The 22,404-nt window shown below is 42.3% G+C and overlaps 1 protein-coding gene across 1 annotated transcript; it reads right to left on the bottom strand.

Moving 5' to 3' along the window:
• Positions 1-3,420: 3,420 nt before the first annotated feature.
• On the bottom strand, positions 3,421-21,222 carry LOC118314261 (serine-rich adhesin for platelets-like). The gene is made up of 8 exons (XM_035640585.2): positions 9,326-21,222; positions 9,108-9,221; positions 8,862-8,975; positions 7,327-7,485; positions 6,984-7,066; positions 4,688-4,832; positions 4,389-4,571; positions 3,421-4,272 (listed from the first exon to the last, which is right to left on the bottom strand). The coding sequence occupies exons 1-8, from the start codon at positions 21,210-21,212 to the stop codon at positions 4,115-4,117; spliced, it is 12,843 nt and encodes a 4,280-aa protein (XP_035496478.2). The 5' UTR covers positions 21,213-21,222; the 3' UTR covers positions 3,421-4,114.
• Positions 21,223-22,404: the final 1,182 nt, after the last annotated feature.

Raw genomic sequence — 22,404 nt, 5'->3', positions numbered from 1 at the left:
AAGCAGAATGAGCACAGATCTCCCCTTTACTACAATCTTTTCTGAAATATAGCCTGATTCTGATCGCTTACACACGTGCATATGGATCCAGAGTTCCAAAGAGTGTCCTATGAGCCTGTTTCCACAAATCAAGCTGGTAAATGTGAGCCACAACCAGAAGAAAGCAAACTAGTCCATCAGTTACACAGAAAAAATACATATAGTTTGTGTTTTGCTTTGAGCTACATTATCTTTTCACTGTTTCTAACCAATGGTACTTGCTACATGTTACATTAGTATGACGAAGCTAAACTTAAAACAAAAAAAAGTTTGTCACACTCGTGCATTTGTGCACACTTGTGCATGGAAAAAAGGTGAAGGTATTTTTGTATCTTATCACAATGTACCCTTTTCAACAAATCAATTTGAAATAAAAAAAAAAACATATGACAGAAAATACATTTTTGACTGCTCCTTTTTCCCAAAATGAACTTTTTTTTTTATTTCCACTGAAACCAAACCAGCATGTATTATGTGCTTGTTATGTGGTGATACTATAGGGTTTAGGCAGCGAATTAAAGCAGCATTATTTAAGATGCCAAATTAGGGGCCACGTATCTGGCATGAACCCATGGACTCAAGATTAGATCCTCCTCACATTTATTTGTTCTTTGGCATTTTTTTATTCAGTGCCAGGCTACCAGCCCACCACTAAGTTAGACAAAGGAACAGCAACACAGTCTTTAAGAGGCTTTTGGGAATGCACGGGAATGGGGTCAGATTTAGGTTCAACCAGCAGTGAAATGCCAGACCAATATAAAAATGTGTGTTCTGGGGAAATCCCCATTGACAGCAGCAGAAAGCAAAAGAAGAAAAAGCGAGCTTGTACAAAACCTTTCACATGTTTTTCAGCATGGAAGATGTTAACACAGTAAAGATGTTAAAACCAAATGAGCAAACTTTAATATTACATGCAGTAAATGCACAAAACATTTGCACACTGGTGAATTATAGTGAGCTTTTCTTTGTCGTTGAAGGTTTGTTAATTCCCGAAGCAGACAGTTGAATTGATCAGCAATTGTTGACTAATTCTGCAGGAGTAATTGTATTTGGTTTCCTTCAGTGGTTTCAAACAGTCAAATGTTGTGCTGACTTTCAGCAGGTCTGGTGACGTTACATCCCAAAAGCCTGTGCCCTCACAGGTAACCAGATTGAGTTACATGTGACAGGGAAATAGCGGGGTAATGAATGAATGACAGACACTCTGGATTGGACTTGACAGAGTCTAAGGATGCCTGTCAAACCGTAGAAATCAGGAAGAGGTAGGGTGCATTTACTCTCCAAAACCAACCTAGACAGCCTGTTACATACCAGAGAGACCTGGGCTGAGGGGTCCTAGGTTTCTCCACCGATCACCCATTAGACATCTGCATTTCATGTGGCGGCCAGATTGTAGGTTTTACTCTCCCTGGGGAGTCTCGGTCGGGCCTTTAATCACAAGTCAAGTCCTCTCTAATGACAGAGGGGGCAGTCACAGTGAAAACCACAGCAAGCTAAACTTGCACAAATCAAACAACCTGATGCCGTTACCTTGGTAATGGTGCTTTGTGCTATCAGGCAGTATCACTGTGAATTCCAAGGCATTGCTGTTTAAGACGGTCATCTGGGAATGGTGTTATACCCAAAAGGCTCCTGTTTTTACACAAAGGGAACTAATCTGCTTAGTTCATGCACCAACATGTAGGGGTAAGAAGAGCCACCTTCAGCCATGCTACTGACTCAAAAAACTAGTGCAGTTTACAGTACTTATATGCAGATCCACAGTTCTGCAGCATCAGCCATTTTAGTGTGTCATGCTCAAGTGTCACTTTGCCCTAGTTCTGTTCTATATTTCACACTGCTGCCTCCTATCTGCTCCCCCTGAATATACCGTCTGTCAACCACAAGGTCTGTGGAGCATGTCTAAAAGGTTTTTCACAAGTATTTGATGTATATGCAAGACATTGCATTACTTTGAAATGAGATATTGGTGTTTGAGAGGGTGTGTGTCAGATAAATAATGTTTAAATCTGCACTAAGTTGAGTGTCTTCATGGGCTGTGTGAGTGCTTTAAGGACATAAATAAAATAGCTATACCCCATCCCATTGTACTGAGCAGACAAAAACTTCCATGACTTAGTCTGATAGCACAACCTGCTGGTGAAACCACAGTACTGTCTACTCTATGCACAATTTACCTTAGTGTAAAAAGATCCAACATGTTCATTTGTCAATTTTCTTTGCCTTAATGGAAACTTTCCAAGCATGCAAAGAAAGCAATACTGAGTAGCATCGCATGAGTAGCACCGCAACATCTGGAGAAAACCTACACAAGCATAGGGAGAACATGCTCAAAACGCAAACAAATTCCCTACTCAGCATTTCTTTAAAAAAGTCCATATTAAATGTTCTTTATATATAATATCCATTTATTTATTTTTATTTCTTTGGTGATTTAAAGCAGGAAATAAACAGTTTGATTTTCTTTAAAAAAAATTCACAAAAATCCCAGACATTCACATTGTAAAATTAAAAAAAAAACTGTTATAAATATGATATTATGTGCACATTAAGGCTGAAACATAAAACACACACACGCAGAGACATTCGCAGGCAGACAAAACAACATTTCTCCATTAAAAAAAATGGCTGTTGACACATAACCATCCACATGTACAAATATTTAGTTAATGTTACAGAATACAATTATTGCAGCCGTTGGGGCCCTCCATATTCTTTGGTCCACTGTTGGCATTAAAGATGTAAAAAGATGAATAAATCAAATGTATTGTGAGCAAACTTATCATCTTCAATGCATCTCATTTAAACAGTCTGTGATTGTGGCTGGTGTCATGACATACAATAAAAAACATATGAAGAGCACTGCTGGGCCAGGTGGCAGCATCATATTTTACTTTTCAGTATAAACCAAGTAAGGAGGTCATGAGCAGCTTGAAAATAAATTATATGTATCTCTTCTCTGCCTAAACAGCCGTTACGTTCAAGTCTTTTTGAGTGTTTCACAAAATACATTCTCTCAATGGCTGATTTCAATTGACCACAAAAACAGAAAAATGAAATGTGCAGACGAAGAAAAAAAAATGATCAAGAAAACTATGAGCTATAGCGGAGCAGGAACAGATGAGAGCAATCACTTTGTTGAGTGATTATGAACAGCATTACAATTATTGTAAACATGCAGTATGGCAACTGATTGTAAAGTTATGCACTGAACATATGTGAGCAGAAAATACAGGTTACTTGAGCCACACTTCCCTTCTTCCCCATGACAGACATTGATTTTCATCAGTGGCAAAAATCTTTGTCAATATGGTACTTAAAGACAGATCCTGTATAATAAATTGCAAGGAATCTAAGGAAATATAGATACTTTTTTTTTTGTTTCTTTCTTTTTTATTCTCTCTATAGAAATCTAGCAATAAACACCCAGTGAAGGTTGGGAATGAAAGGTGGATATTTGATACTTTTAAAGCTGCCACCACAAAGAAAGAATAAAGGCTTATAGTTCATGCGATATAACAATCCACTCAAAGTCCTTTGCATTAATGATGCCGAGGCCTCACTTGTTTCTTCTGAGAGGCCAAACATGGATCTTTTGTATAGTTAAAGGTCGAGTGCAGCTTAAAAACACCACAACAACACTATCGACTCCTTTACATAACATAAGCGCTATAATTTCATAAAAAGCTTTCTTTTTTCTCCAATGAATAAGGGACACTTATGGTGAATGTATTATTTGATAGGAAAAAAACACACAGTCCACAGTTTTAAAAAAGTATGATGAGAATACTTTTTGCGTCTCCAGTAGCCAGCTGAAAGTGTTTTATCCACATTGGCATTGTTATGCAACAGTGCCCCTTGATAAGAAAGTCGTCTGTCAACATCTCTTTAAAAAAGGCACTTCATGAGATTCCATCGTCTTCCAAAATGCAAGAAAACAGCAGATTATCCTCTTGGTTTCTTTGATGAGTTTTCTCTTTCTTCTCCTTTCCTTTGAGAATCCTTTTCCTCGTTTTCACACAGGCGTCAGCCATGCGTTCTTGTCTCGGGCAAGCTGTGCCATGCTGCATGGCAATCACTGTCTCTTCCTCTTGTGTTCCGTCCTGTCCCTCCGTCCCCGGTAGCGCTGGTGGTGAAAGGTGTGGGCCTCGCCCGGCCATCTGTTGAAGTTGTTTATGCTGTAGAGACTACGGTGTTGATGTCTTCTGTTAAAGGTCCTCTGATAGCTTGAGGCTGTCGGTAGTGAAAAATGACCTATTAACTCAATGGCAGTGTGGGTCAAAACCCTACACAGGACAGGACACCCAGAACAATGTATATCTATTGAGAGCAATAAATGTCCTACTTACGGTTCATACAGGAGATTTTAGGGATGTCCCAATGTCCATCCCCACGACAACGGATGGTTGGGACGTGCCTCTGTATAAAGCCTGTTCGGCACTGGTACCTCACGAGCGTGTTGATCTCATACCTCTCCCGTTTTTTACCAAAGGTTCGTGCGTTCTCCACCAGAGGGGGCTGGTTACAGGCCACTGATGAACAGAAGTGACCACAACATTAGAGTGAGGAACAAAAGACTCCATCTGCTCTGTGAAATAATTTGTGCAATGCATGCATTCAGTAAAGTACGTGATGACTTGTCCGCTACCTGTGCCCTTCTTGCAGGTGAAGGTGAGGTGGTAGTTGCAAGGGACATCGTTCCACTGGCCGTCCTCATGCCAGATCATCACTACGCAGTCCTCGCCAGACGCGAAGAAGCTGTCAGGCTGGTTGGGCCTCCAGTTTTCATATTGCTGAAATAAAAGCAGAGTATGGTAAATGGACCGTGTTCACAGCTCTTTTCCAGTCTTGTCGACCGCCCAGTTGCTTTACAGCCAGACACATATTCATGCAACACTTCTATATGCAGCGCTTTTTCTATCACACACGGAGGACCCGAGGATTGAACCACCAACCTCCTCGATCCTTTCTACCCCCTGAGCCACAGAGAGGGGTAAGACATGACACAATTCTACTCACAACATAGATATTTATTTCATTATTAATCTTTCCTCATGACTCCTCTTCTGTAGGAGTGGTAATTAACTATCATGTAGATATCTTGCTAATGATGTGAAAATAGAGCTCCTGTGCTATTTTGGCAGCACTTTCCCATCACTGTGATTTTGATTAATGTCCACAAGAGGGAGTAACTGTGTCTTTCTATGAGCCAGAATATACTCAGCATCTGTGACATCATCGCATTTCAGCTCTGAGGGACCTTAGCAGGCTCTGTACGCTCAACAAAACACACACAGACAAACGGAGTAATTAAAAAGGCATATAAACTGTGTCAGTGTCGCGGCCAGCTACATCACTGTGCTGCAAATCTCACAGTGAGCCGCAATATGTCATACATAATATATAATATTGTGTAGGAATCTTCTGAAACGTTGCAGAGACCAATGTCACGCACTGATGTGACTTTACATACTTGGCATGATCGGTCCATGTTACACGTGTGTTTAGAAATAAAGGTCTTTGTGGTAATAGACAAACATGTTTGTTGTGTCATTTCATACGCACAGTCTGCATACCTGGCATTGCAGGTGGAATTCTGCAGGCCAAAAAACCGCCCCGACACAGATGCACATTTACACACTTGTACAGTATACACACAGCTGTAGTGCTGGAGTTGATGCTCCCTGCTGTCTTTCAGCGCAATTTTAGGTTCAAACATTTGCTTCAAAGCTGTGACTCCTCCAATCATACCCTGGGGCTCTGCTACCCTGTCATTATGGTTAACAAACACACACACACCAACTTCCTGCTCTGCTCACTTCAAGTTAACAAATAGGTGACCCATCAACTCCACAGCAGGCCTTCATCCTCATCAAAATAATCAAACAAACTTTCATCACACACACACACACACACACACACACACACACACACACACACACACACACACACACACACACGCACACACACGTTGGTGTTTCGGTGCCCTGTTTCTGTTAATTACCAATTAGTGGGGCACAATTACAAAACTAAAGTAAAATTATGGGCTATAGGAACTTCAGAATAAATTCCTACACAGTGAATACTTCGCACAAAGAAGTCTTATTTACTATACTTAAATCCACAGGAGGTGATCACCCACCCAGACCCCCCGGGCTGCTTCTACCCAGTTTGTTTCTCTTTCTCTAGCTCAGCGCAGGTGCTGTCCATCTGTGTCTTCCTGTCTGGAGGCCCTTCCCCCGGGTGACTGGCTGCTGGCTGGGCCTCCTGATGTGTGTAGGGTCAAAGGGGGTCCATACCTGTCTACGCCTGCCAAGCTCCCCTTTACGCAACGTTGATCACACCCTCATCACCCCTCAATCTCTCAGCTGAGCAAGGATCTCCATAGGCAGTCAGGGCTTATCTTTTAACCCCCCAGGCTCTGTCTATGCTTCCCCTATCTCTGGTCCTGGAAGATCATCTTTGAAGTGAGGACATCAGTCTGTACAACATGGATGCACATAGTAATTAACCTGTGTTGCGAGGGGGTCTTCAGCAGCTATAACCTCTATAGCAATCACACCCTTGTGTGCTGTTTTACAAACACTGCATTTAACAGTGTGCTTTTTCCTCCCAGGCATGCAGTACTGTTTCACTTAGATTGGCATCTTCTTTGCATTGTTGCAGGTGCTTGTTTTATTGTGCTGGACTCACAGTGTCTGAAATGGCTCAATGGTGCCTTACAGCATGCTATATATCAGATTTATTGCCATTTATTGCAGTTACCCACCAGTGTGTATGAGGCAGAGGAGAGTACGTCATGAGAAAGTCACCACAGCCCTCGAAAAAAAAAACAAGTCTCCCTAGAAGCCGGTATCTGTCATCGGCATCACTTCCAAATATTTACATTGTCTCTGTGCCATGTTTGTTGAGACAAAAATATGTGAGAAAGCAACCTATCTTACCATAGGCCTGCCGTCAGTCCAGCGGAAGTCGCTGTCAAACATCTTATCATTCAGGCCGATCCACTGGTAGTCCTGTCCAAGACCTGCCATACAGGGTGGAGTGAGACACAGCAGATTACATTTCTCTGTTGCCATATGTCATTTTAAGGAGGAAACGAGGGCATTTCCTATGCATAAATCATTGTCCTGTGTTTAATGTTTACTGAAAAACTATAATTGTGTATTTGATATCATTTTCGAAAAAAAAATTGCTATTTCAATGTTACATACGTTTCATAAAGTAGGGATTGGTGATGTTCCTGTGCTTTTGAGCAACTGCCTACAAATGCGATCTTTAACTTACGGTTGACAAACTGTTGCTCCTCGTGGGAGAGGATGCTGGTGAGATGAGCCCCCTGCATGCGACACTCTCTCTCTGCTGTGTCCCAGTTTCTTCTTTGGGCGAAGTACTTGTAGCAGTGGCCCTGAAATTTATGCCAGCCATAGTCACATATTTCTGTATCTGATGGAAGAGAAAGCAAGAGACAATGAGGCATACAGATTTGCGACAGATCAACAGACAAGAAATTCATTAACAGGAAGATAAACATGAAGTTACCACCATTATTGTACATATTTACCTCACTACCTTAACGAATATCTAATCTACTGCATCCAACACCTGAGTATACCGACCCTTCAGGTCTACTGTTATCTACTGTCTCTAATCAAGATGAAATATAAACAATGTGAAGGATCAGTTCCTACAGCCTCTTACACCAGAACTATATGAAAGTGGAAGCAAAACTAAAACAACACATACTAAAAGCCAATTAAAACTCAAAGGTGTGATTATTATGCTAAAGTTCTCAATTATGATTCCAAATAACTGGCAGATTCATGGGTAAATGAATGGACCTGGAGTCATTCATTTTTAAACAGGTCAAATTAAGTCGAACCCTGATTTTTGTTTCCCATTCACACTTAATACAACTGTCATTGTTACGTATTGGAGGGTGTGTGTGTGTGTGTGTGTAGGTCAATCTGCAATAACCCTGTTTGTCCCCTCCTCAATCCATCATCAGAATGCAAACATAAAAACAGAGGCAGGGTCTGTCTCTGGGTTGTTGTTCTTCAAGTTACTTTTTTCTCCCTTTCCTTTGGCAAAACTTTCTAGGACAGCAGCTGTGTCTGAGTTTACAGACTGGGTGTGATTCATTGATGAGTGATCCTGACACAATTTAGGGAGTAGACACTGAGAAATCAGCCAAGGCAGATGATGCCCTGAGTTCTAAACACTTGTGATGAAAGCAGGGTGCAACTGGCAAAGTAAAGTAAAATTATCGATAAATTGGAACTGCAGAATAAATTTAAAAATATATTGCAGCCTTGTGTTGATAATTTTGGTTTGACAATAATTATTTAGAAATGTATGTAATGTCTAATCTTGTTTTCTTGTCCTGTGTGGAAATGTCAAGATGTGACTTTAAGTGTAGCATACCTACAGCATACACCACATATGACCTTGCTATAAGAACTGATTTTCTGGAATAAGGTACACAGAAAATGTTTCAAATCTATCTGTGTTTATACGTGAGACCAAGCTTTTTCTTTAATCAAGAAAAAGCTAGCAGGACCCAATAGTATATGTGGTATGTCTAAAAACTTGAATTACTCATAGTCTATATTTTCTGGCTGATTTTCCAATGAATTGGATGATAACATTTTGTTCTATCATGTCGTATAAAACTAATTCAAGATCAGTTTACACAGTGTAGATGAATGGTAAGAACCCCTTCAACACTAATGAAATAAAAATATGTTATTCTCCTGAAACAGCATACTCAAAGAATTTAGGGTAAGGAGAGAATCCATCAAATTAATCACAAACAAACCTACCCTCTTCACAATGCAGCCCAGAGTAGCTTGGGAGGCACACACATGTAAAGGAAGCCAGCCCATCAACACATGTACCTCCATTGCGGCAAGGATTAGACTGGCACTCATCAATATCTGCATTAGAAACAGATGCAATTAGTAACAGGAGATGGCCAAAACAAATCTTTGTCCCTGAGAAAGGGCTTCTTAGTGAAAATTAATTCAGTGAGATATTGTGAGAGGAATTCTTGATGCACAATTTCCTACCTTTCTCACAGCGATCACCACTGTAACCAGGAGCACAACTACAGGTATAGAGGCTGCCGATTTTGAGGCAAGATCCTCCATTTAGACAAATGTCCCCTGTACATGAGTGAACTCCTGTTAAGAGATTAAGAGAACAAATAAATCAAGTTGTGTCAAATAGAAATTTATTTTGGACACATTTGGTTGTATTTAAATGAAAGCCATTTAAGGAAACATACCTGGAATTTCAACAGTCTCGCCAACAACAGTGTGTCCCAAATCAAGTCCTGTATCTGGCTCGGCAGTTGTTTCTTCTGCTTTCATTGGTAGTGTAACTTCAATAAGTGATGGATTTGTAGTTGAGTCACTGCCCAGTTTCTCAGTCTCATAAAAAGATGATGGAGAGGTAGCTACAGATTGAACTAATGCTGACTGGCTTTGAGGCTGAGCTGTTGATATTGCTGTGAACTCTGAGTGGGCCCTTTCAGTGTGAAGAGAGACTTCTCCCTCAATTTGGTCTAAAATGTTCTCTTGTCCAGTGGTGTTATCAACACTAGTAGACTCCACCTTTGACGCTGTGGTGGCATCTACCTTGAATACCGTCTGGATTTCATCTGGGGACAGAGACTGTTCCTCCATACTGTCAATCTTTGGCTTCTTTGTAGGCATCAGCTCTCCAGACTCACTTTCAGACTGGACAGAGACACTTTCAGTCTCAGTGCTAAGGACGGATGGTGATTTAGTCATGGCTGATGGGTCAGAGGTGATGTTCTCAAACTCGTCACCACCCATCTTAATTGTGCTTTCTGTGGTCATCCTTTCTTCTGAGCTGCTGGTGCTATCTGAATCATTCTCAGAACTAGAGGATGATGCTGCACTGTCAGGAGTTGATACAGAAGGCAAGACAGTGATAGCTGTTGCTTCTACAGGTGACTGAGTTGCCATTTCTTTTGAATTACTTTCAGTATGGTTCACTGAGTCAACAGAATTACTCTCAGATAATTGAGAAACAGAAGTGTGTGTAGTAATGAATGTTACTTCTACTTCTTTTGAGGTTGCAGGTTTGTTGTATTGTGGATCTGATTCAACAAAGTAGGGGTCTGGTGCGTCATAATCTGGGCTTGGAAAATAATCAAGAGTGTCAACTGGTGAAGGTGCTATTTGGACATCTGTATCTGGAGATGGTTTTGTCTTTGCACCACTTGAAACCTGCTCAAGAGAGGGTTCAACTGTCCCTTCTCTAGCTGAAGAAGAAATAACTTCAGCCACTGAAGAAGCAGTAGCAAGCCTAGTTGCTGCTTCTGTAACCTGGCTCATTTCACGATTTTCAAAAATAGGGTGAGTGGTGGACAGTGAAACATCCTGAGAGGAAAGATCAGTGCGAGGGCGGTGTGTTAGTGTGATCTCTGATTTGACTTGTTCAAATGATTCCTGGGGAGTTGTTAGGTGCTGTACAGGGGGGACTGTTGTAGCAAATTGGACCATAACATCAGGCTGTGATGTTGCTGAGGCAGAAAGGAAATTTGAAGTGGGTTCAACAGAAATGTGTTCCGCTGGGATTGTGGCAACCGATACTTCAGTATCTGAACTTGCAGAGATTTCGGTAGCATGTGTTACACCAGTGGGTGGAGGCGTTCTTGTCAGGTCTGAATCTTGGGTCTCCTCATGTTCAGAACCTGTTGATCCTGACTCAAAAGAAGTTGGTGTCTTAGTTGACTGGACAGTGCTGATCACAGAAGGGTCATCTGTTGCATAGGCTTCAGTGAAGAAGATCTCAGCTGATCTCTGACCTGAGGTTTGTTCATATGTAGATGATGCTGACTTATCAGTATGGTTGTTTTCCATCTCAGATGTTAAATCCATCTTAATAATACCAGACAGGGATGTAACAGTTGGAGTGACAGAGTCGGAGTCAAAGATACTCAATGTCTTGTCACCTGAACCATCTTCTGGTAAAATGGTAATACTTGATTCTGTTGATACAGAGACGTCCTCACTCTCTGATGGCGTATTTTCATTACGTGAGCCGTCTTTAGTTTTCATAGTGTCTGTCTCAAGCATCATTGCAGTTGAATCCTCAGGGGCAGGGTGGGGAGTAGCAGTCTGCACACTCTCTGTTGATGATGTCTCTTCAGAGTCCTCTATATCAGTAACTTCTGATATGGAAGCTACCAATGGAGACTCAGTACTGAACAGCGAAGAGCCAGTTGGCGTTATAGTCTTTTTTGTTTGATTTGAAAGTGAATAAGTTGTTTCCTTTACAATTTGTTCACTTGAACTCTCTGGTGTTGTCATTGAGATAGACTCTGTAGCAAATCCTGTCTCAACAGCTACAGTTTCTTCTTCTCGTGTTGACGATTTTTCAGTTGCAGTTTCTGGAGTTATGGATTCCACCCCAGAAGCCTGTGTCCCTTTAGAATCCACAATTTCATTGACAGGAGGTGAAGTTATAAAAGTAAAAGTAAATGTTTCGTGGACTTTACTGTCTTTATCTGAGCTCCCCTCTGCATCAGTTGAAACTTCTTTTGTTATAGGTGGTTCAGCTGTCTTATCTTCAAGAGACGTGGTTGTAACTCCTGTCTGGAGAGTTTCATTAGTAGGTTCAAAGTGTTGGCTTGACTCCCTACTGGGCAACATTGGGGTGGTTGTGGCCAACACAGTATCCTCAGAAGATATATCAATGTGGGGATGATGAGTCAATGTAATCTCAGACCTTGCCTGTTGGAAGGACACCTCAGGTAGTGTTGTATCTGGTTCTGGGACAAAAGTGGTGACAAACTGAACTATCACATTAGGTTTTAAACTGCTTTGTAAGGAAGAAACTGTGGACATTGAAATTGATTCTTTTGTAGAAATAGACACAACCTCTCCTGTGGCAGTTGCAGGTGAAGTTGGTGAAATCTCTTCATCCATATCAGAGGCAACAGTTGGTTTCTCAGTGCTGAACAGTGAGGAAGCTGTAGATGATACTAGTTTTTTAGATGCTGTCCACTCATCCACAGAGGACACCAAGGTTGTCCTGGAGGTAACCAACCCAGAGCCTTCCTCAGAGTAATCATTACCTGAAGATTTATCATCAGATGCTTCATTGGTTGTTTTCACTGTGCCAGGTTCATTGGACACCGGTGTGTGTGTTGTTACAGTGACTGGAGATGCAGTGGTTTGTGTGAAAATGGAGGAACTTAAAGATTCATCTGTCATGTCGCTAGGTGTGGCTGTTATTGTTGTAGGTGATGAGGGCATGGATTTTGGTTTTTCATCTGTGCTGACCATATACTCCTCACTGGACACATGAGTGACAGAGCTGTTGTCTCTTGTTTCAGTTAAGGTTTGTAAAGGTAAAAATGAGGATGTGACAATCTCAATAATTGAATCAGTTACATTATCAGTGGTGTCCTGACTTGATATATCATCCCCCACCAGTGCAGGGACTGGTTTGGTGTCAGTCTCAATGGTTAAAATCGTATGTGGTGTAGTTAAATTATAGGTTTTGTCAGAGCTTGACTTTGTGGACATAGTGGTAGCTGGAATGGCATGTGGTGACGATGTGACGATCTCTTCACTTGATGTCTCCAAAGTAGTTACACGTTCCATTGGAGATGGTTTGGAAGTGGACTGTGAATATTTAAAAGATGTGGAAATTAATGGCAAGCCAGTGGATGAGGTGGCATGAGATGTTACTGGTGAAGAGGTAAAGAAGGTGGCACTATCGGTCCCTGAACCCTCTGCTTCTACTGTTTTCTCCAACGCTTGTGTCATTGTAACTGCTGAGATGCCTCCAGCTTCCTCTTTCTGGATGGTTTGGTGAACTGGAGAGGAGGGTAATATGGAGATAGTATCTGCATCAATGATAGTATCATCTTTGGTGATGAGCTCAGGAGTGGGGGTGCTTTCCCACATACGTTCTGTAACTGGAGAGAACAGCTCATCTTCATCCTTTACATCTTCTGTGAATATGATGGTTTTGCTGGTTGATGGTTTAGACACATGCAAGACCATCGTAGGTGTTTGCTCAGTCTTGGTTTGGCTGCTACTGGGAGTAATGATGACGACCTGCTGGTCTGTAATGCTTTGATATATGATAGAGGGAATTGGGGTGGACACTGATGTGAGACCGTCTTGCTCATGGTCACTGCTTGAGCTTATTTTGGTGAAGTCAACTGTAGTGGGATCACTAACTGAGGCTCCAATTGTATGAGTGGACATAGTTGTAAAGGATGTATGTGTTATGTGGTCAGCTAGAGTAACCTTCTCTTTCCCAGTGCTTGATGCAGGAGAATCTGTTGCTTCAGGGGTGATGGGGGTATCTGGAATGTTTTCAGCCTCCTTTGAGGAAGCCTGCTCATCAGAGGTTGGTGTGACTGAAACAAATGTTTCTGTTTCACCTGTTGCTTCTCCAAATGTTACACGCTCAATTGCTGATGGCTTTAACGTGAACATCTCAGTGGTTTGGTCACCAGAAGTCTCTTCCTCTGTTAAATGAAAATCTGGACTTTGTTTTGATGAATCTGTTGTAGAGAGAGATGTTTTACTTGACTGGGTAGGTCTGGTAGTAAATACTGTTGTGATAGTTGCCTTCTCAGTGCTGTAGAGAGAAGCTGTTGTTGTTGTTGTAGGTTTCTCTGTACTGAACAGGGAAGAGGGTGTATTCTTTGCACTATCAAGAGAGTCTGTGTTATAAACAGCTGAAGAGGATGTTGAAGATGTCTCAGAAAACATATCAACTGAGCTGCCCTGAACTATTGGAGTGTGGATTTCCGGAAACATTGCTGTTGGCTTTTCAGTGCTGTAAAGAGAAGGGGCTATAGTGCCAGTATGTGTTTGTGTAATTCCATCAGCAGTGGATTTATTTGTTGTTTGGTCACTTGAGCTCTCTACTGTGCCAGCAACAGCACTAGAAGACACTGTGATTCGCTTTGTAGCTGCTACTGTAACGGACGTCATAGGTGGACTTGTGACTGGTATAAATATAGTTGAAACATCAAAAAAGCCATCACCTGAACTCTTATTCTCAGCAGAAGAATCATCCGTGAAGCCCTGATCAGTATTGTAGATTTCAGTGCTTGCCATTTGTGGAAATTGGGTTGATGACATCAATTCCTTAGTCAGCTGTGTGCTGGAGGGATTTGAGGATGCAGCACTTAAGCTGTCAGATGTGTTCTCAGCCTCATCTATTTCTGTCTCATCTGTGGCCACAGTAAATTCATCCTGGGGTTTTGTGGTAGTTTCAGTTGATAGCTCTTCACCTGACCCATCTGAACTTGACTCCAAATCATCATCTTCAGATGAGCCACTAGAGCTCTCCATGTCAATGTAAGTAGACATGTCCTTTGAGGGAAATATGGGGATGCTGGGGACCGCCATAGGTTGAGAGGTTTCAAGTGTATAGGGACTTTTTGTGACAGTATTTTCAAATATGGATGGGGTTGGCTCAGCTAATGTAGGTGTCGCAGATGTTGGTTTCTCAGTACTGTAGAGAGAAGAGGCTGAAGTGAAATGCGATTTGAAAACTGCATTTGTTTCATTTTCAGGAAATTCTGTTGTGAATAACGGCTTCTCGGTGCCATTCACAGAAGTCACTGTGGTATCTGTAATGGACGGTTCATCTGCTGTCATGCTCTTTGTAGTTTGTGGAAACACTGCAGCTGGTGTCTCTGTACTGAACATGGAAGAAACAGGAGTAGTGGCAACATCACCTGAGCCCACTTCATCTATTAATAATGACCATGAGTCTGTGGTGAAAGCAGTGCTGGTAGGTTTGACAGTTGTTCTCACAAAGGTAGGTAAGGATTCAACCAAATTGAAGTCTGTGCTGATGCTGTAGTCCATTTCCTTATCAGGGTTTACTGAGGGTACAACAGAAAGGGACTCTGTCCTAACAACAGAAGGAGTTGTTACAAACATAGCAGGGGTTTGGTCTCCAGAGCCCTCTTCAAACACCATGCTAGCTGTGGGTTTCTCAGTACTATACAGAGATGAGGTAATATCTGTTGTTGAACTTAGACCTGCTCCACTTGTTCTTCCAACAGTTGTCAGGGAGGTTGTAACTGTGGGTTTTTCTGTGCTGAACATTGAAGAAATCGTGGATGATGTTTTACCAGCATCTCTCTCAAAGTCAGGGGTTTGATGAATAATCTCAGTGTCATCAATAATAGGTATGGATGACGTTGTGGAGCTTGGAAATGTAGTAGGTTCTCCCTGTGAGCTGCCAATCACTATAGCAGACTGGCTGCTTAGTTCCGTTGTTTCTTCAATGGTTGGCAACAAAGACATGGCAGATGATTCTTCTGTTAAAATTTCTGTTGTTTGCTCTGTTGAGATGTCATCTTCTGTCAAAGTGATTGCAGATCTAGTCTCAAGATCATCAATTATTGGGATGGCTGATGTTTTTTCTGTGCTTAATTGCTCTTGAAGTTGTTCAGTAATTGTAATATCGGGCATAAACTGCAGTGGTGTGGTAGCTGTGGTTCTTGGGATTGTGGACCTGCTGGAGAGGTCCAGGTGTAACAATGTAGTGGTTGACAGTGGTTCTCCAGATTTTTCCAGATTTCCTAATTTCTCAGTATCAGCAGAAGTGAGAACACTAATTTCAGGGTCTTTAACCATGGGAGTTAGAGTGGAGTGAACAGATTCTACAGCACCAGTCAAAGATGTCAAAGAATCCTTTGCAGTGCTAAACAGCAATGAATCTGTAGGAGCTGCAGTGTCTTTGGTCGACAAAGTAGTTGGAGACACAGTTATTGAGCTTGATAGTGCCTCATCAGAGACAGAGGAAACTGACGGTTCTGCAGTAAGTGATGGCATTTTTGTCCTGTCTGTTCCAAGACTTTCTTTGGTTCCAGGTGATAGTGCTGTTGGGGCCACAGTGCTGAACACGGATGAAGATGTCTCAGTGACGAAAGAGGTTGATGAGAACATGTCTGGAGTTTGGACACCTGAGCCCTCTTCATGTACTGCAGTGCTGATAGAAACACCCTCTGTCTGATATGATGGCTTTTCTGTGTGATCTGTGAAAACACTGTCTTGTTCCTCACTTGGCAATGCTGTTGGCTTCTCTGTGCTGAAGAGCGAGGAAGCTGTAGGAGCTGCAGTGTCTTTGCTGGACATATCAGTTGTCTGTTCAACTGAGCTTTCTTCATCAGCTCTAGGGGAAGACGAACTTGTCTCAGATGTCACATAATCCTTCTCTGTTTGACTTGTAGTGACAGTCTCTTGTGTTTCAGGTGACAATGATGTAGGTTTATCTGTACTGTAGATTGATGAAGCTGCAGTAACAACAACTGATGGCATACTGGTTGATTCCAATTCTTGTGATGCAGGGACAGATGGCGACTCTGTACTCAGAATTGAAGGGAAGGTAGTTGCAGTGAAGAATGACTCTTCAATTAACTCAGGAGTACTGTCTCCAGAACTCTCTGTATCTGTTGTGATAAAGATTGTTGCTGTTTCAGATTTCATGGTTGATTGACTGATGGCAGGAACGGACTCCACTGTTGTAATCTCACTGCTAATATATCCATCCTCAATGACTGGAACAGCAGAGGATATAAAAGAAGACAAACTTGGAGACACCGTTAATGAGCTGGATAGTGCCTCATCAGGGACAGAGGAAACTGACGGTTCTGCAGTAACTGATGGTATTTTTGTCTTGTCTGTTCCAAGACTTTCTTTGGTTCCAGGTGATAGTGCTGTTGGGGCAACAGTGCTGAACACAGATGAAGATGTCTCAGTGACAGAAGAGGTTGAAGAGAACATGTCTGGAGTTTGGACACCTGAGCCCTCTTCATATACTGCAGTGTTGATAGAAACACCCTCTGTCTCAAATGAGGGCTTTTCTGTGTAATCTGTGGCAACACTGTCTTGTTCCTCACTTGGCAATGCTGTTGGCTTCTCTGTGCTGAAGAGCGAGGAAGCTGTACGAGCTGCAGTTGCTTTGCTGGACATATCAGTTTTCTGTTCAACTGATCTTTCTTCATCAGCTGTAGGGGAAGCCGAAATTGTCTCAGATGTCACATAATCCTTCTCTGTCTGACTTGTAGTGACAGTCTCTTGTGTTTCAGGTGACAATGGTGTAGGTTTATCCGTACTGTAGAGTGATGAAGCTGCAGTAACAACTGATGGCATACTGGTTGATTCCAATTCTTGTGATGCAGGGACTGATGGTGCCTCTGTACTCAGTATTGAAGGGAAGGTAGTTGCAGTGAAGAATGACTCTTCAACGAACTCAGAAGTACTTTGTCCAGAACTCTCTGTGTCTGTAGTAATTAAGATTGATTCCGTTTCAGATTTCATGGTTGATTGACTAATGGAAGGAATGGACTCCACCTTTGTGACTTCACTGCTTATATATCCATCCTCAATGTCTGGAAAAGTAAATGATATAAAAGAAGACAAACTTGGAGACACCGTTATTGAGCTGGATAATGACTCATCAGAGACCGAGGAAACTGACGGTTCTGCAGTAACTGATGGTATTTTTGTCTTGTCTGTTCCAAGACTTTCTTTGGTTCCAGGTGATAGTGCTGTTGGGGCCACAGTGCTGAACACAGATGAAGATGTCTCAGTGACAGAAGAGGTTGATGAGAACATTTCTGGAGTTTGGACACCTGAGCCCTCTACATATATTGCAGTGTTGATAGAAACACCCTCTGTCTCAAATGAGGGCTTTTCTGTGTAATCTGTGGCAACACTGTCTTGTTCCTCACTTGGCAATGCTGTTGGCTTCTCTGTGCTGAAGAGCGAGGAAGCTGTAGGAGCTGCAGTGTCTTTGCTGGACATATCAGTTGTCTGTTCAACTGAGCTTTCTTCATCAGCTCTAGGGGAAGACGAACTTGTCTCAGATGTCACATAATCCTTCTCTGTTTGACTTGTAGTGACAGTCTCTTGTGTTTCAGGTGACAATGATGTAGGTTTATCTGTACTGTAGATTGATGAAGCTGCAGTAACAACAACTGATGGCATACTGGTTGATTCCAATTCTTGTGATGCAGGGACAGATGGCGACTCTGTACTCAGAATTGAAGGGAAGGTAGTTGCAGTGAATAATGACTCTTCAATTAACTCAGGAGTACTGTCTCCAGAACTCTCTGTATCTGTTGTGATAAAGATTGTTGCTGTTTCAGATTTCATGGTTGATTGACTGATGGCAGGAACGGACTCCACTGTTGTAATCTCACTGCTAATATATCCATCCTCAATGACTGGAACAGCAGAGGATATAAAAGAAGACAAACTTGGAGACACCGTTAATGAGCTGGATAGTGCCTCATCAGGGACAGAGGAAACTGACGGTTCTGCAGTAACTGATGGTATTTTTGTCTTGTCTGTTCCAAGACTTTCTTTGGTTCCAGGTGATAGTGCTGTTGGGGCAACAGTGCTGAACACAGATGAAGATGTCTCAGTGACAGAAGAGGTTGAAGAGAACATGTCTGGAGTTTGGACACCTGAGCCCTCTTCATATACTGCAGTGTTGATAGAAACACCCTCTGTCTCAAATGAGGGCTTTTCTGTGTAATCTGTGGCAACACTGTCTTGTTCCTCACTTGGCAATGCTGTTGGCTTCTCTGTGCTGAAGAGCGAGGAAGCTGTAGGAGCTGCAGTGGCTTTGCTGGACATATCAGTTGTCTGTTTAACTGATCTTTCTTCATCAGCTGTAGGGGAAGCCGAAATTGTCTCAGATGTCACATAATCCTTCTCTGTCTGACTTGTAGTGACAGTCTCTTGGGTTTCAGGTGACAATGTTGTAGGTTTATCCGTACTGTAGAGTGATGAAGCTGCAGTAACAGCAACTGATGGCATACTGGCTGATTCCAATTCTTGTGATGCAGGGACTGATGGCGACTCTGTACTCATAATTGAAGGAGAGGTAGTTGCAGTAAAGAATGACTGTTCAATGAATTCATTAGTACTGTCTCCAGAACTCTCTGTATCTGTTGTGATGAAGATTGATGCCGTTTCAGATTTCAAGGTTGTTTGACTGATGGCAGGAACGGACTCCACTGTTGTAATCTCACTGCTAATATATCCATCCTCAATGACTGGAACAGCAGAGGATATAAAAGAAGACAAACTTGGAGACACCGTTAATGAGCTGGATAGTGCCTCATCAGGGACAGAGGAAACTGACGGTTCTGCAGTAACTGATGGTATTTTTGTCTTGTCTGTTCCAAGACTTTCTTTGGTTCCAGGTGATAGTGCTGTTGGGGCAACAGTGCTGAACACAGATGAAGATGTCTCAGTGACAGAAGAGGTTGAAGAGAACATGTCTGGAGTTTGGACACCTGAGCCCTCTTCATATACTGCAGTGTTGATAGAAACACCCTCTGTCTCAAATGAGGGCTTTTCTGTGTAATCTGTGGCAACACTGTCTTGTTCCTCACTTGGCAATGCTGTTGGCTTCTCTGTGCTGAAGAGCGAGGAAGCTGTAGGAGCTGCAGTGGCTTTGCTGGACATATCAGTTGTCTGTTTAACTGATCTTTCTTCATCAGCTGTAGGGGAAGCCGAAATTGTCTCAGATGTCACATAATCCTTCTCTGTCTGACTTGTAGTGACAGTCTCTTGGGTTTCAGGTGACAATGTTTTAGGTTTATCCGTACTGTAGAGTGATGAAGCTGCAGTAACAGCAACTGATGGCATACTGGCTGATTCCAATTCTTGTGATGCAGGGACTGATGGCGACTCTGTACTCATAATTGAAGGAGAGGTAGTTGCAGTAAAGAATGACTGTTCAATGAATTCATTAGTACTGTCTCCAGAACTCTCTGTGTCTGTAGTAATTAAGATTGATTCCGTTTCAGATTTCATGGTTGATTGACTAATGGAAGGAATGGACTCCACCCTTGTGACTTCACTGCTTATATATCCATCCTCAATGTCTGGAACAGTAAATGATATAAAAGAAGACAAACTTGGAGACACCGTTAATGAGCTGGATAGTGCCTCATCAGGGACAGAGGAAACTGACGGTTCTGCAGTAACTGATGGTATTTTTGTCTTGTCTGTTCCAAGACTTTCTTTGGTTCCAGGTGATAGTGCTGTTGGGGCAACAGTGCTGAACACAGATGAAGATGTCTCAGTGACAGAAGAGGTTGAAGAGAACATGTCTGGAGTTTGGACACCTGAGCCCTCTTCATATACTGCAGTGTTGATAGAAACACCCTCTGTCTCAAATGAGGGCTTTTCTGTGTAATCTGTGGCAACACTGTCTTGTTCCTCACTTGGCAATGCTGTTGGCTTCTCTGTGCTGAAGAGCGAGGAAGCTGTAGGAGCTGCAGTGGCTTTGCTGGACATATCAGTTGTCTGTTTAACTGATCTTTCTTCATCAGCTGTAGGGGAAGCCGAAATTGTCTCAGATGTCACATAATCCTTCTCTGTCTGACTTGTAGTGACAGTCTCTTGGGTTTCAGGTGACAATGTTTTAGGTTTATCCGTACTGTAGAGTGATGAAGCTGCAGTAACAGCAACTGATGGCATACTGGCTGATTCCAATTCTTGTGATGCAGGGACTGATGGCGACTCTGTACTCATAATTGAAGGAGAGGTAGTTGCAGTAAAGAATGACTGTTCAATGAATTCATTAGTACTGTCTCCAGAACTCTCTGTATCTGTTGTGATGAAGATTGATGCCGTTTCAGATTTCAAGGTTGTTTGACTGATGGCAGGAACGGACTCCACTGTTGTAATCTCACTGCTAATATATCCATCCTCAATGACTGGAACAGCAGAGGATATAAAAGAAGACAAACTTGGAGACACCGTTAATGAGCTGGATAGTGCCTCATCAGGGACAGAGGAAACTGACGGTTCTGCAGTAACTGATGGTATTTTTGTCTTGTCTGTTCCAAGACTTTCTTTGGTTCCAGGTGATAGTGCTGTTGGGGCAACAGTGCTGAACACAGATGAAGATGTCTCAGTGACAGAAGAGGTTGAAGAGAACATGTCTGGAGTTTGGACACCTGAGCCCTCTTCATATACTGCAGTGTTGATAGAAACACCCTCTGTCTCAAATGAGGGCTTTTCTGTGTAATCTGTGGCAACACTGTCTTGTTCCTCACTTGGCAATGCTGTTGGCTTCTCTGTGCTGAAGAGCGAGGAAGCTGTAGGAGCTGCAGTGGCTTTGCTGGACATATCAGTTGTCTGTTTAACTGTTCTTTCTTCATCAGCTGTAGGGGAAGCCGAAATTGTCTCAGATGTCACATAATCCTTCTCTGTCTGACTTGTAGTGACAGTCTCTTGGGTTTCAGGTGACAATGTTTTAGGTTTATCCGTACTGTAGAGTGATGAAGCTGCAGTAACAGCAACTGATGGCATACTAGCTGATTCCAATTCTTGTGATGCAGGGACTGATGGCGACTCTGTACTCATAATTGAAGGAGAGGTAGTTGCAGTAAAGAATGACTGTTCAATGAATTCATTAGTACTGTCTCCAGAACTCTCTGTGTCTGTAGTAATTAAGATTGATTCCGTTTCAGATTTCATGGTTGATTGACTAATGGAAGGAATGGACTCCACCTTTGTGACTTCACTGCTTATATATCCATCCTCAATGTCTGGAACAGTAAATGATATAAAAGAAGACAAACTTGGAGACACCGTTATAGAGCTGGATAATGAAACATCAGAGACAGAGGAAACTGACGGTTCTGCAGTAACTGATGGCATTTTTGTCTTGTCTGTTCCAAGATTTTCTTTAGTTCCAGGTGATAGTGCGGTTGGGGCCACAGTGCTGAACACAGATGAAGATGTCTCAGTGACAGAAGAGGTTGATGAGAACATGTCTGGAGTTTGGACACCTGAGCCCTCTTCATATATTGCAGTGTTGATAGAAACACGCTCTGTCTCAAATGAGGGCTTTTCTGTGTAATCTGTGGCAACACTGTCCTGTTCCTCACTTGGCAATGCTGTTGGCTTCTCTGTGCTGAAGAGTGAGGAAGCTGTAGGAGCTGCAGTTGCTTTGCTGGACATATCAGTTGTCTGTTCAACTGATCTTTCTTCATCAGCTGTAGGGGAAGCCGAAATAGTCTCAGATGTCACATAATCCTTCTCTGTCTGACTTGTAGTGACAGTCTCTTGTGTTTCAGGTGACAATGGTGTAGGTTTATCCGTACTGTAGAGGGATGAAGCTGCAGTAACAACTGATGGCATACTGGTTGATTCCAATTCTTGTGATGCAGGGACTGATGGTGCCTCTGTACTCAGTATTGAAGGGAAGGTAGTTGCAGTGAAGAATGACTCTTCAACGAACTCAAAAGTACTTTGTCCAGAGCTCTCTGCGTCTGTAGTAATTAAGATTGATTCCGTTTCAGATTTCATGGTTGAT

The sequence above is a fragment of the Scophthalmus maximus genome, chromosome 19 (assembly GCF_022379125.1).
Source record: "Scophthalmus maximus strain ysfricsl-2021 chromosome 19, ASM2237912v1, whole genome shotgun sequence".
Classification (NCBI taxonomy): domain Eukaryota; kingdom Metazoa; phylum Chordata; class Actinopteri; order Pleuronectiformes; family Scophthalmidae; genus Scophthalmus; species Scophthalmus maximus.
This window is presented reverse-complemented; position numbering and strand designations above follow the sequence as displayed.